The 14,433-nt window shown below is 37.8% G+C and overlaps 1 protein-coding gene across 2 annotated transcripts; it reads left to right on the top strand.

Annotated features, from left to right (window-relative positions):
• Positions 1-3,867: 3,867 nt before the first annotated feature.
• Positions 3,868-13,925, top strand: si:dkey-16n15.6 (organic solute transporter subunit alpha). 2 transcript variants are annotated; one of them, XM_059332989.1, is made up of 7 exons: positions 3,868-3,958; positions 5,233-5,384; positions 5,514-5,587; positions 7,033-7,188; positions 7,957-8,065; positions 9,206-9,458; positions 11,195-13,925. In XM_059332989.1, exons 1-7 carry the CDS (start codon positions 3,892-3,894, stop codon positions 11,611-11,613), a joined length of 1,230 nt encoding a protein of 409 aa, XP_059188972.1. In that variant the 5' UTR covers positions 3,868-3,891; the 3' UTR covers positions 11,614-13,925. The 2 variants fall into 2 exon arrangements, with proteins under 2 accessions (XP_059188972.1, XP_059188971.1); XM_059332988.1 differs by having other exon boundaries at positions 7,954-8,065.
• Positions 13,926-14,433: the final 508 nt, after the last annotated feature.

The raw sequence follows: 14,433 nt of genomic DNA, 5'->3' as shown, positions 1-14,433 counted from the left end.
GAAAGCAGATATATCAGTTTCTTCTGATCTCTCTTTAAAAAAGTTTCTTAATTTTTCTTCAAAACACATATGTAGACGTTCAGGAAGAACTCAGGATGCTCAAAGTGAAGTCGGTTCAATGATAGGAACTACGGTTTGGCCAAAAATGCTTTCTGTTCGAGGGGAACTTTCAGCGGTTTCTCTCTCTCTCTCAGTGGCGTCAAATGTCTCAGGAGCAGCAGCTGTGGTTGATTGCTCTGCTCTGATTGGTGGCCGCCACACAGACACAGATAGATAAAGGGAGATACAGACACACACTCACACACGCACACACACACACACAGGACAGACATGTTGAAAGCTTGATCTGTCACATAGCTCAGTAACGGTAGAGATAATATACTGTCAACTACTCGGCAGCGTCAATAAATATATGGCTGAGAGTCACGGGCCAAAGTAGAGCACACTCAACATTTCTTTAGAAATTGTCTAGTTAGGGCCTCGGGGCAATCGCACCGAGCACTGGTCCCATACAGCAATAGCTGGTCCCATACAGCAATCCCAGCACTGGTCCCATACAGCAATAGCTGTAGGGACCAGTGCTGTGCTACTGTTATACTGTGGATTTCTTCTTCTTCCTCTTCCGGACGCAATTTCATCCCGCTACTAGTCATACAACTTGAAGAGTTGCAGGACAAATTAAATATCAAAACGTGCGGTTTGATCGGGATCGGTGTGCTATTACTTTTCTCTACAGAATACGAGAAAACTGGCCAAAATTTTGCATTGAAATGAATGGGACGGCCGACAAAAAATGAGCGAAAAAGAACAATAATTGGAGATTTTTAAACGTCTACTTCTCCGGCCACTCTACAGAAATAACCAACACCAGTCCAATATTATCTCTTTTAGTTTTGTTTAGTCTCCACCAACTGCTTAGCAGAATATCCATCTGTAGCAGATGTTTTCACCAGCCAGTCACTGACTGTCTGCTGTATATTGATTTTATCAGAACTTTCTCACTAACAGCTGCAGTAAATGTGCACACATGCAGTCATTCAACCTGTTGTTTATAATATAGAACTATGCTGCCCTACAAAGTCTACCTGCTGTAACTGTGCAAAGGGTAAAACTGAGAAAAACTGCTTAAGTGGTAAGTAATATAACACCCATTTCTATGTATTTTCTATTTAGTGATGATGTAATTTTTATGCTCAAAAATCATGACAAATATTTGACCTTCAACCCCAAAAATGAAATGATTGCACTGTGGTTTTGCATTGCTATAATAGGTTCCAAAAGTAATGCATAAACAGAGTACAGTAACTACAATGTTGTCGTCTTCTTTCAGCTTTTATATTTTGTTTCCAGCAACTCAACTCTATTCAAAGATGTGTGATTTAGACTTAGTATTATAAAGTTGTTATATTTTAGTCTTAATATAATTGTTATCTCACTTTTTTCAGGATTTTGCATTTTTTTAACAATATTATTTCTCTGAAATAAAGCAAAATTGAAATCTTTAATGTTGTCACAAGATAAAACAGACATCAAGGAATTCATTTTTAACTAGAAAATTTCCTCTGGGGAAATTTTGAAAAGGCCACGGGGGCTACTGCCGGTGTGTGTACACTATGATGAGATTCTACAGAGATTTCAAACTATGCCCTTTAACCTCAAAGTGTGTGTGTGTGTGTGTGTGTGTGTTTGTGTTTACACTCTTCCTGTAAGTCGCTTTGGATAAAAGCGTCTGCTAAATTACTAAATGTAAATGTGTGTGTGTGTGTGTGTGTGTGAGAAATAAGAATTAAGTGACACCTGTTCCGGCATAGTGACAGCAGAGGTGGACAGACTGAAATTTCTGGTCTCGAACAGAAAGCATTTTTGGCAAAACCATAATACCTATCATTGATGCGACTTCACTTTGAGCGTCCTGAGTTCTTCCTGAATGTCTACATATGGTTTTTTTTTTTTAAAGAAAAATGAAAAAATAGCTTTGTTAGAGCGATTTTTTCCCTTTTCCGAAATCTTCCTGCGTTTTTAATATGGGAGCCAATGAGGCTGTTGGTGGTGTTGGTGGATCATCTCTGCGTCCTTCGCCCAAACTATAACTCTGACAGCTTTACCAGAGGATTGTGAGTGAGAAGACAAATTTTCCTACGTTTCTATGTATAAATTATTTCTTTAGAGTGGAATTTGTGGCCTGGAGCGCAGTTTTCAAATTTATTTTTTGACAGTTTTACCTCTCCCTCTACACTCTGAGCGATGACATCTCACACTGTGACACGAACATTCCGTGCAATACACACCCATTATAATCTCAGAATTTCTCCAAAAATGATCATGGTCATTGAACAGGGATTGATAAAAAACTATATGACCTATCGAAACGTGGATTAATACACCAATACACAAGACTTGTGTCTACTGTTTAAAGTTTAAATGGAGTCTCTAGGTGAAATTATGCCGGAGAAGTAGACGTTTAAAAAGCTCCAATTATTGTTCTTTTTCGCTCATTTTTTGTCGTCCATCCCATTCATTTCAATGCAAAATTTTGAGAAGTTCGTATTCTGTAGAGAAAAGTAATAGCTCACTGATCCCGATCAAACCGCACGTTTTGATATATAATTTGTCCTGCAACTCTTAAAGTTGTAGGACTAGTAGCGGGACGAAATTGCATCCGGAAGAGGAATAAGAAGAAAGAAGAAGAAGCACTGGTCCCCACAGCTATTGCTATATGGGACCAGTGTTCGGTGCGATTGCCCCGAGGCCCTAATTATAACTCAATTTCGATCAAAACTGTAGTTACTGCAGTTAGGCTTAGTAGGCCAGTATAGTGTAACCTCTCCAGGTTTAATGACCAGTTCTTCCTTAGAGCAGCTGTTCTCAACCTTGGGGTCGGGACCCCAATTGGGGACTGTTGGAGATGATTTCTGGGGGTCGCCAAATCATTTTGAACACAACATTTTTGGTCATTTTGTGGTTTTTTTGGTCATTTTGTGTCTTTTTTTGTCATTTTGCGTCTTTTTTTTGTTTGTCATTTTGCATCTCTTTTTTTGGTCATTTTGTGTCTTTTTTAAGTAATTTTGTGTCTTTTTTAGTCATTTTGTGTCTTTTTTTTGTCATTTTGTGTCTTTTTTTTGGTCATTTTGTGTCTTTTTTTAAGTAATTTTGTGGAGTTTTTTGTCATTTTGTGTCTTTTTTTAAGTCATTGTGTCTTTTTTAGTCATTTTGTGTCTTTTTGGTAATTTTGTGTCTTTTTTTGTCATTTTGTGTCTTTTTTTGGTCATTTTGTGTCTTTTTTTGTCATTTTGCGTCTTTTTTTGGTCATTTTGCATCTCTTTTTTTGGTCATTTTGTGTCTTTTTTTAAAGTAATTTTGTTTCCTTTTTTCAATCAATCAGTCAATCAATCAAACTTTATTTATATAGCGCTTTTCATACATATAAATGCAACTCAAAGTGCTTTGAGTTTGGTCATTTTGTGTCTTTTTTTGGGTCATTTTGTTTCTTTTTTTGGGTGATCTGAACTGTGTGTGTGAGATTGTGTTCAGTGAGCGGGGGTCACGGACAACATGCATGTTAAATTGGGGGTCGCGACTCAAAAAGGTTGAGAACTACTGCCTTAGATGAACGTCTAGCCTCTTACAGAATGGACTTGGATCCCTAACCTGTCCCTTACCTGTATCTAGTCAATCATTAATGTCTCCAGTCAGACAGGAACAACAGGACACAAACCTCCGCTCATCATCCTGCTGCAGGAAGCTACAAGGCAACTTTAGTGCTGTGTTTGGTCTGTTTTTAATCGAAGGCTGTCTAGTTTTGTCTAGCTGATTTTTGCCTGTGTGTGTCTTTGCTGTGGGCCAGGTGGACACGGTGTAGAGTAGCATTATATATATATATATATATAGACAATGGGAAGACGGTCCAACTGTAGCTGGATCGGGCCTGAGATCCCTCTGTCATCGCAGATCTTCAGTGGTGAGTAAAGGTCTCTATTTCAGCAACAGTTTACCATCAATAAATAATAATCTCTTGGCTTTCGTTTTAGCATTTTTGTTGTTTTAAGCAACTTGGTGTTGACTTTTAGAACATTTTCTAACAATGTGATATTAGCAACAAAATGTGCCAATAAATTAAATATTTCTTTACAATAAATGTTTTATAGTTTGATATGTATTATTTTCTTCTGTACTGTAACAGCTGTACAGAATTATAAAAAAAAAAGGTGGCTTTAAAAAATACCATTAGATATAAAATCCTTTTTCAAATTAACATTATTTAGCACTTTTAACAAATGATAACATAGATGGAACAAAGTTTTCCATATCTGCATGTTGTACAGTCATGGAAAAAAATATTAAACCATTTTTTCCTTCAGTTTCTTGTTCATTTTAATGCCTGGTACAACTAAAGGTACATTTCTTTGGGTAAATATAATAACAAAAATAGCTTGTAAGAGTTTAATTTAAATAATGATATGCATCCTATAATTACATTTCTTTTCAAATTATGTACTTAACAAAAAAAGTGTGAAATAACTGAAAACATGTCTTATATTCTAGTAAGCAAAGGGTGGCTACTTTGAGGAATATAAAATACAAGACATGTTTTCAGTTATTTCACACTTTTTTTGTTAAGTACATAATTCCATATGTGTTCTTTCATAGTTTTGATGAATCTACAATGTAAATAGTCATGAAAATAAAGGAAACACATTGAATGAGAAGGTGTGTCCAAACTTTTGGCCTGTACTGTATATATATATATATATATATATATAGTCTTCAGCCCCATTCACATGTGCCTATACTTGAAATGCCCTGGAAAATGTTTGCGTGAGGTTATGTGAATGGAAGTAGGGATTAATATTGACAGAAAACTACCAGTTTCCCTCATAACATTAAAGTAAATGAAAGCTGTAGCATTGCAAGGACAAGCCAGTTCCAGGTGCCTGTAGCATACTATGATGTCATCATTTCCTGATATTCTGTCTGATTTTACTCCAAGAGTCTTTCTGTTGTTTCAGATCCGGTGTATGTAACATTCTTAGATTCTCAAAACACAACAAGTAGAACTCTGGACTGAAAATGAACATATATATTACATTATCTGTCAAGTATTACATAATCAGTTTTAAAAAAAAAACAAACGTTAACACTTTGTATTAAGGTACACATATTCAACGTTAATTATTAGCTAGTAGCAAATTAAACCAGTCTTTGATCAGGCTTTGTCTGCTTGTCTTCTCTCAGCCATTAAAGATGAGCTGTGGCTCTTCCTCATCCCAGCCGGCCTGGCGCTCATCTTACTGGGGATATTTCTGGAGGAGGTGGGATTCATCGTGCGTCACATTCCCTCGTCCAGACGGAAGCGGCTCTACCTGTGGATATTAGGGATGTACCCGGTAACACCAACCTCCTCTGACAGCTGCACTTCTCTCAGTGCAAAGACAAATCAATCACCACTTCAGATCTGGAGTATCAGTCATTGTATCTCAACCACTGAACGGTCTTTTTTGTGTGTCTTTTTTTAGGTATTTGCCTTCATGTCCCTCATAGCCCTGTACGTTCCACGCTCTTCCTCGCTGTGTAATTTCATTGCCTCACTGTGAGTTAACAAGTCTTGATATTCAGAAATGCAGGTGTAAGACTTGAATTTGTTCAATCATAGCATGAATCCTACAGCTCCAAGTAATCCTTAACCCTCTATGGCAGTAGTTCTCAACCTTTATGAGTCGCGACCCCCAATTTAACATGCATGTTGTCCACGACCCCCACTCACTGAACAAAATCTCACACGCACAGTTCAGATCACCCAAAAAAGGAACAAAATGACCAAAAAAAGGAAACAAAATTACCAAAAAGACACAAAATGACCACAAAATGATCAAAAAGACACAAACTGACCAAAAAAAGACACAAAATGACCACAAAATGATCAAAAAAAGACACAAAATGACCAAAAAAAGACACAAAATGACTAAAAAAAGACACAAAATGACCAAAAAAGACACAAATCGACCACAAAATGATCAAAAAAAGACACAAAATTACCAAAAATGACAAAAAAAGACACAAAATGACAAAAAAACTCAAAATGACAAAAAAAGGAAACAAAATTACCAAAAAAAGACACAAAATTACCAAAAAGACACAAATCAACCACAAAATGATCAAAAAAAGACACAAAATTACCAAAGAAAGACACAAAATGACAAAAAAAGACACAAAATTACCAAAAAAGACAAATCGACCACAAAATGATCAAAAAAGACTCAAAATTACCAAAAAAAGACACAAAATGACTAAAAAAAACTCAAAATGATAAAAAAAAGACACAAAATGACCAAAAAAAGTCACAAAATGACAAAAAAAAAAACACAAAATGACCAAAAGAAGACATTAAATGACCAAAAAGACTAAAACACATTAACACATGAACACTTTAACACAGTGGAGACAGAGCTGACTTCCAAAATGATTTGGCGACCCCTGTCAAATTTCTACATTGCATGTTTTTGAGTGATGCAATACTTTTAAAAAGAGGGAAGAGTATAGGGAACCAATAGCAATGCTTTAATTTGTCACATGACCTCCTGGAGGCCATATTGAAACACTATTTTGCAGACTTTTCCAAAGGAAACAGCTTTGCCATTTTGCGCCACAAAAAAATCACTTAAATGTAATTTCCTGGCCCTTTTCCATCTGGAAAAATATGTTACTGATAGGTGAGTAAACCTTTATTTTTGATAGTTTCATACACTCAGACTGTTCAAGATATTAATTCCAATGGGTCGTTGGTTCAATGGTACAATGTTTCCTACAGGCAACATTCAGACAAGAAACCGGCTAAAAAAGTTCCTTTTATAATGTTTTTAAATTTAAAATGGAATGTATTGTACCCTGTTGAAGCTACTGAAACTTTTACGCGTTTATTAAAATTAATTGTTAATAACAACTTTCTTTTTCACTTGTGCACCGTTATGGTACAATGTTGCCTACGGGCTCCTGGACAGGTGTAAAGGTATGTGCTGTCTGCTCCTGTCTGTGCAGGTATCACTCCATCACCTTGGTGAAGTTCATGGAACTGATCACAGACTTCTTTGGAGGGAAAGCTCGTATGCTGGCTGCTCTGTGTGGACAGCAGGTATCTCCAGATCCTTTCCCTTGCTGCTGCTGCTGCTGTCTCCCAATGGTGGCCATCAACAGGTACACAGACCAGACTCTGACACCAACTACACCTGCACTGGATCTTGTATTTATGTGTTAGATTTAAATTGAGTCAAAGATATTTTATTAGGGAGCCAACATCTTAAAACACAGGTTTTATGGTGGCAGCAGTGGCGGACTCAGAGGGGGGTCAGGAGGGGCGGATCAGTGGATGTGTGTGGCTGAATGACATGAGGGGGAATAAAGCGTGAAAATAAATAATCTTGCAGAAAGTGAGAACTGGAGAAGCAAAGCAGCAAGCAACACTCTCTCACAGACACACACACAACAAACATCCATTTCTGTTGCTCTACTACGTCATCTGGTATAACTGATCTGATTGGCTAAGAGCTACCTACAGACGCTTTTGATAGACATTCTAAGCTCCCAATAAACGGCTCCGGAGGATCGTAAACCACGCCTCCTCTACGGAGAAATGAACGGCTGGTTCCCAGACCACATCTCATTTGAGATTAGTCTGGTGTTAGCCAGGCTAGTTAAATTGGGGGTCGCGACTCAAAAAGGTTGAGAACTACTGGTTTACACTACAGTTCATTTAAAAATGTTTAAATAAAACAAATTTGGGTTAAGGCATGGAGTGGAAAAATAACTAATTAAGTTAAAATTATTTGCTGACAGCTTCGTCCCCCCCAGTTCAAAAATTCCATCTGCGCCTCTGGTATAAAGTCCTCTTAGTGGAATGACTGTATGACTTTCAGCCTGTAGACAACGTGAGCTGACGTGGTCTTGGTCTCTTGTCTGTAGCAGCAGCCGAGGCTGGATGATGGCCGCCGTGCTGCAGCTCTCTGTGGTCCGCAGCATCTTGTTCTTTGTCACTCTGGTCCTGTGGACAGATGAGCAGTATGACTACGGTGATGTGAGTCATCTGTGCATAATCTCACAGTGAGCATTAAGAAGCTGGAGTATGCCTTGATGTAATGTTTTGATTTTTATAGTATGTAAAGATCGATGATTTTCCTTCTACAAGCTCTGGTTAAATGTTATGTTCATTCTATTCAAAACAAAGATGGAAATGCTCTGAGTGGGCTGACTGTATACTTCTGCTTCTGCTCTAAACATGAATGGATAAACTGAAGGATAAGTCAATAATAATAAATAAAATAAATATTATTATTATTATAAGGGCCACGGGGCAATCGCACCAAGCACTGGCCCCTACAGCAATAGCTCTACTGTACTGTACTATTGTTATACTGTGGATTTTTTCTTCTTCCTCTTCCGAACACAATTTCATCCCGCTACTAGTCAATACAAATTATATATCAAAAGCCATATTAAAAACGCAGGAAGATCTCTGTAGAAAAGCATATTTAACAGTTTTTCAGATCGCTCTAACAAAGCTATTTCTTCATTTTTCTTCACAAAAAAGCATATGTAGACATTCAGGAAGAACTCAGGATGCTCAAAGTGAAGTCAGATCAATGATAGGTATTATGGTTTTGCCAAAAATGCTTTCATAGGTAACTTTATGTGATTTTAGTTACACACACACACACACACACACAAACACACATACACACACAAATGCACACGTAAGTGCCCACACTCCTCCAGATACACATGTTTCACACATACACACACACACACACACACACACACACACACACACACACACACACACATTTTGAGGTTAAAGGTCATAGGTTGCTGTATAAATAAATACTTGTAAAGGAATGCTTGTTGTAGGTGTGCTCCTTGTATATTATATAGTATCATAACATTACTAGTATTAATTGTTTGAAATCTCTGAAGAATCTCATCATAGTGTACACACACCGGCAGTAACCCTTTCAGAATTTCCCCAGAGGAAATGTACTAGTTATTATAATAATTCTGTTAAATAGCTAGGAGCCAGAGCTAAAAGTGCTTTAAAAGTGATCAGTAAAATCTTAAAATCAATCCAAAAACAAACAGGGAGCCAGGGCAAAGAAGCTAAAATGGGGGTGATGTGATGTCGTCTGTTATAACCTGTTATAACCTCTTTCTTGTTCTCCAGGTGGATTCAGTCAACCCCAACCTGTATGTGAATGGTATTATAGGTGTGTCCACCTTCGTGTCCTTCTACGGCCACCTGCTCTTCTACAAAGCCACTAAGAGTGCTTTACCTGGCTACGGCCTGAGGGCCAAGTTCATCTGCATCATCGTGGTGTTGGTGCTGTGTGGCCTGCAGAGTGGCATCTTAGAGACCATGGGAGCTCTGGAGGTCATCCCCTGCACACCGCCCTTCTCCGTCCTCACCAGGTCCCAGTGTAAGTCACAGCACATTCACCTCTTCTGTTAGTGTGGCTCCATTTTAGCCTGGCTAACACCAGACTAATCTCAAATGAGATGTGGTCTGGGAACCAGCCGTTCATTTCTCCGTAGAGGAGGTGTGGTTTACGATCCTCCGGAGCCGTTTATTGGGCGCTTAGAATGTCTATCAAAAGCGTCTGTTGGTAGCTCTTAGCCAATCAGATCAGTTATACCAGATGACGTATGTAGAGCTACAGAAATGGATGTTTGTTGTGTGTGTGTCTGTGAGAGAGTGTTGCTTGCTGCTTTGCTTCTCCAGTTCTCGCTTTCTGCAAGATTATTTATTTTCACGCTTTATTCCCCCTCATGTCATTCTGCCACACACATCCACTGATTTTATGGACAATAAACAAGCTGCTGCGGGTCTCTGGGGGCTCCGCTGTCCCCCGGCTCGTAGCCAGATCACCGGCGTTACAATAGCGGGGCTAATAGCTACCGCTAACGCCGTAACGGTAGCGTAACGCTACCGCTATTAGCCCCGGTACTGTAACACCGGTGATCTGGCTACGAGCCGGGGGACAGCGGAGCCGCCAAGAGACCTTTCGCCTTTCAACTTTCGCTCTAAACTACTTAAAACACCATCTACAGCTGAAGAGATTTTCGCGTCTGCTGCAGCCATGTTGGATCCATAAGAAAACTACAAGCTTCCGTCTGCCGGGTAGTACGCGTCATCGTCTTGCTGTCCCTCCCCGTTCTGTGATTGGATCCCTAAAACAGGGCTAAGAAACCTCTCTGGTTTCCAGACCCCTTGGCAGTTCGAAATGAAATCGAGCGCGCAAGGCAGTCTGGGTATTCCCAGGCTAGCTCCGTCTAGTTTTACTTTCAAAACGCACACTTCAATTATGGAGCCTGAGGATGTAGTTGACGCATGTCAAAATTCCACAGTTTCTTTCTTATGGTTTATTGAAAACCTTTCGTTTGAGTATGACAAACAATAAACTGCAGCAATCCAAAAAATAATAACAATTATGAGCACGGTCAAAAACTAGTGTGCTCTCCTCGTCTCCATAATCCTAATTACAACAAAGTAAGCAATTATGACAGAGGGTGATCAACAAATAGTCCTTGATTTGCACACGTGTTTGACTATCCACAAATACAAATTTCTAATTTGTAACTTGTATTTTTTTTTGTGTGTGTGTTTGTAAATATATTGTGTATTTGTAAATACACAATTTTCCATTTGTAAAAACAAAAAAGCCATGTGTAAAACTGAAAATTCTGTTCGTACGTGTGACTCTGCATTTGTGAATCATCAATCACATACAGGCATTTCTTTAGTTAAAGACCTATTTTTGAGACATTCATGACAAGATCCACAAAGATTCACAAACAAATAGCTTGTGATTCACAAACAGCCGTCCTCCTCAAACAGTGTTGTTGCATGCAAATATTCCTCCCACAAACACCAATTTAGGATTTTTTAACTTGTGTGTTGGTTTTTACAAATAAATGTGTATTCGTAAAAAAATAAATAAAAAAAGGGCGTTTTTAAAACTGAAAATTCTGCTTGTGAAATGTGATTCAGCATTTGTGGATCGCCAATCACACACGCATCTCTTTCTCAATGACGTATTTTTGAGACATTCTTGTCGAGATCCACACACATCAACAATACATGTGTCTGTTTCCTCCAATGAAGTGCGTGCTGTCACTGCATTGTGTGAGTCTTGTGTCCTCTGTCCACCCTCAGTGATCTACCACTACTGTGTGATTGTGGAGATGTTCTGCATCGGCCTGTACGCCCGCCACACTTTCCGTAAGTTGGAGCCGAGCACCGTGGAGGATGAGGAGGGGCAGGCCGGCGCCAGGCAGCAGGAAAAGGCCGTTCAGACAGACGATGTCCAGATGCACATCACACGTCTAAAGCCCTGTCCTGTCCGCCGCGTCACCGGCGCCTCCAACCCCAGCTACAGCAGCGACAGCGAGGAGAGTCTGTGCAGAATAGAGCATGCACCTCTGGACGGGTTCCCCTTTCCTCAGGCCAGAAGTCAGCAGCCAGTAGAACCAGTGGAGCCCAGGTCTGCAGAGGAACCTGGAGTAGATCTGACCCACTTTACTGTTCAGGCTGATATTAACTATCAGGACTCTAATGATGTCACTATAGTTTGACCAGCTATGGAAGACCTTTAAAAAGAAAGTAAATAGGTTTAACCCTCTGGGACCACTGTGGACATTTTCAGCCATATTTGTCATTTTTCACTTTTGTTTTGGCAATCATTTTGGCTGTGATACTGCAAATGACATTAGTCTAGACGATTTCAGAAAAAAGGCCTTCTATAAGAAGTGAGGAGCATTTATGGGTACAAGTCGGGAACCGGCCTACCTTACATATCTCAAGGGTGATGAGTCCAAAAAAATGGTTCCCAAGCGCAATTTTGAGTTTTTGACCTTGAATGGCCGCCAAATTGCCCATCTTGCACAGTCATTGGACCATTTCCCCTTAGTTTTTTTGTAAGTAGGCAATCAAGATGAGGAAATTAAGTTTCTGGATCTATAGTCTAGGGTCAGAGCAAGGATATAGTGGAGGCTCAGTGTCTTTTTTATGTAAATATATATATACATATATATATATATATATATATATATATATATATGCAAAATACCAACTGGAACATTTAAAAGTGATATTGATTGAATATTTATGTCGGCCTTAAAAAATGACACAAATAATGCTTAATTTCACCTTAAAAGTTGGTATTTTGCATATATATATACATTAAAAAGACACTGAGCCTCCACTATATCCTTGCTCTGACAAAAAAACTTGGGGAAAATGGTCTAACGACTGAGCAAGATGGGCAATTTGGCCGCCATTTTGATATGCAAATGAGAAGGTCAAAAACTCAAAATTTAGCTTGGGAACCATTTTTTTTTATTCAGCACCCTTGAAATAAGTAAAGTAGGCCGGTTCCTGACTTGTACCCATAAATGCTCCTCACTTTCACTTTTTGGACAATTCCGTCTAGACTACATGTTTTTCTTTTCATTATATATTTTGAAATTCAAATTTAAATTTTTCTAATGGGTCAATAATACACTTTGTACAAATTTGCTACTCTTTCAGACCCTTCGGGCTGAAAATGTCCACCTCCAAAGAACTGCTATAAAACTAAATCTGACACTACACAAAAACTTACATCAAAATCAACTTTGTTCTTAATCTTTGACATAACCAAGGCTGTGATAAAAACCAATGCCCCAGCCTTAAAGTATTTATTATATGGAAAATAACTCTACACAAATTTTTTTGTGTTTTTTCTTTGAAAAACAGTGACATCGTGCAATCAAACTGCCATTTAAAGGGTTAAAAATGCCATAAATGATTAAACATTCGGTAGTTTTGAGCAGGGCAGAAGTTGTATGCAAAAAAAAAGTAGAAAAAAATATTAATCAGTGAAGTTTGTATCACGTTTTAATGAAAGTGGACATTTTCAGCCTGAAGGATCTGAAAGGGTAGTAAATTTTAAATCTGACACTACACAAAAACTAAAAATGCATCAAAATCCTTTTTTTTTTCCATAAAAAACATCAGTGACATTGTGCAATCAAACTGACATTTTAAGGGTTAAAAATGCCAAAAAATATTAAACATTTGGTAGTTTTGATCAGGGTGGAAGTTGTTTAAGAGGTTTATGCAGAAAAAAGTAGAAAAAAATATTAATCAGTGTAGTTTTTATCACGTTTTTTTGTAAGTGGACATTTTCAGCCCGACGGGTCTGAAAGGGGAGCAAAGTGAAGTGGTCCCAGAGGGTTGAGATGCTGCAGACTGTGAGGACTGGTTCAGTCACCAACAGACTGAAAATATAGGAAACAGTGAACTGTAAACTGCTGCCACAAGCTGCAGCAAAATAAGGAAATAGTTACCACTTGGTCAGTGATGCTAACGTCATGAGAAATGTTGCTGCCTCCTGTTATTCTTGGATGGGATTTTTTTGTTTTACTTTTTGCTTTGCGGTTGTGTATAGCTCATTAATTGTGGCGATTTGAGCAAAGTAAAAGGCATGATTTATACATGACAATATATAACCATGTCTATGCATGGCTTCTCCTCACTCATCTCTGGTGGCTCAGATAGTACCTAATGGTAACACTTTACAAAAACCATCATTTATAAATGGTAAACAGATAGTTTATTAATGTTTAATCAGCATTTACAAACCATATATAGACCATTTAGAATGGTAAATACATAATTTATTCATGTTTAACTAACTACATCATTCATAAATGACAAATAGATGGTATATTAATGTAAGTTTATAGTTACTTTACAACTAAGAAACCAATAAATTACAATTAATAGTTTATCAATAGTTTTAGTTGCACTCATTTTAACATTTTTAACACCATATTAAGTATGTTAATGATTTTGAAATGACTCATCTACCTTTAAGAAATTGGTTGAAAACATTTAAAGATTTGTAATTAGATAGATAGATAGATAGATATACTTTATTTATCCCAAGCTGGGAAATTACAGTGTAGCAGCAGCATTACACACAGAGACAATAACAACACAATTAAGTAAAAAGAACAACCTAGGCATACTTCAAGCAATAAAATATAAAAATACAATAAAAATACAATAAAATATAAAGTGTCTAAAGAAGGAGTGGAATGGAATTCCAGTGCAGAATAAATATGAATATACAGTATAAAAATGTTGGTGCTATGAAACAAATAAGGTGCAATGAACAGTGTGCATAAAAACACATGAAGTGCATAGACAGTATGTAATGAACCAGGTTATTATTTGTTATTGTACAGTGCAATTTGTTATTGTACAGTGTACAGTGTACAATTGGTAAATAATTGGTTTATAAACCATCTATAAACATTACTTAGTTGGTTATTGTGAAGTGTTACCTACCTAATTTATATGTAGCTTTAGATGAAAGCATCTGCCAAATTAATGATGATTATTTTTGA

Source organism: Centropristis striata, chromosome 5 (genome assembly GCF_030273125.1).
Source record: "Centropristis striata isolate RG_2023a ecotype Rhode Island chromosome 5, C.striata_1.0, whole genome shotgun sequence".
Classification (NCBI taxonomy): Eukaryota; Metazoa; Chordata; class Actinopteri; order Perciformes; family Serranidae; genus Centropristis; species Centropristis striata.
The sequence above is the reverse complement of the archived record's forward strand: the minus strand, read 5'-3'. Positions and strand labels throughout refer to the sequence as shown.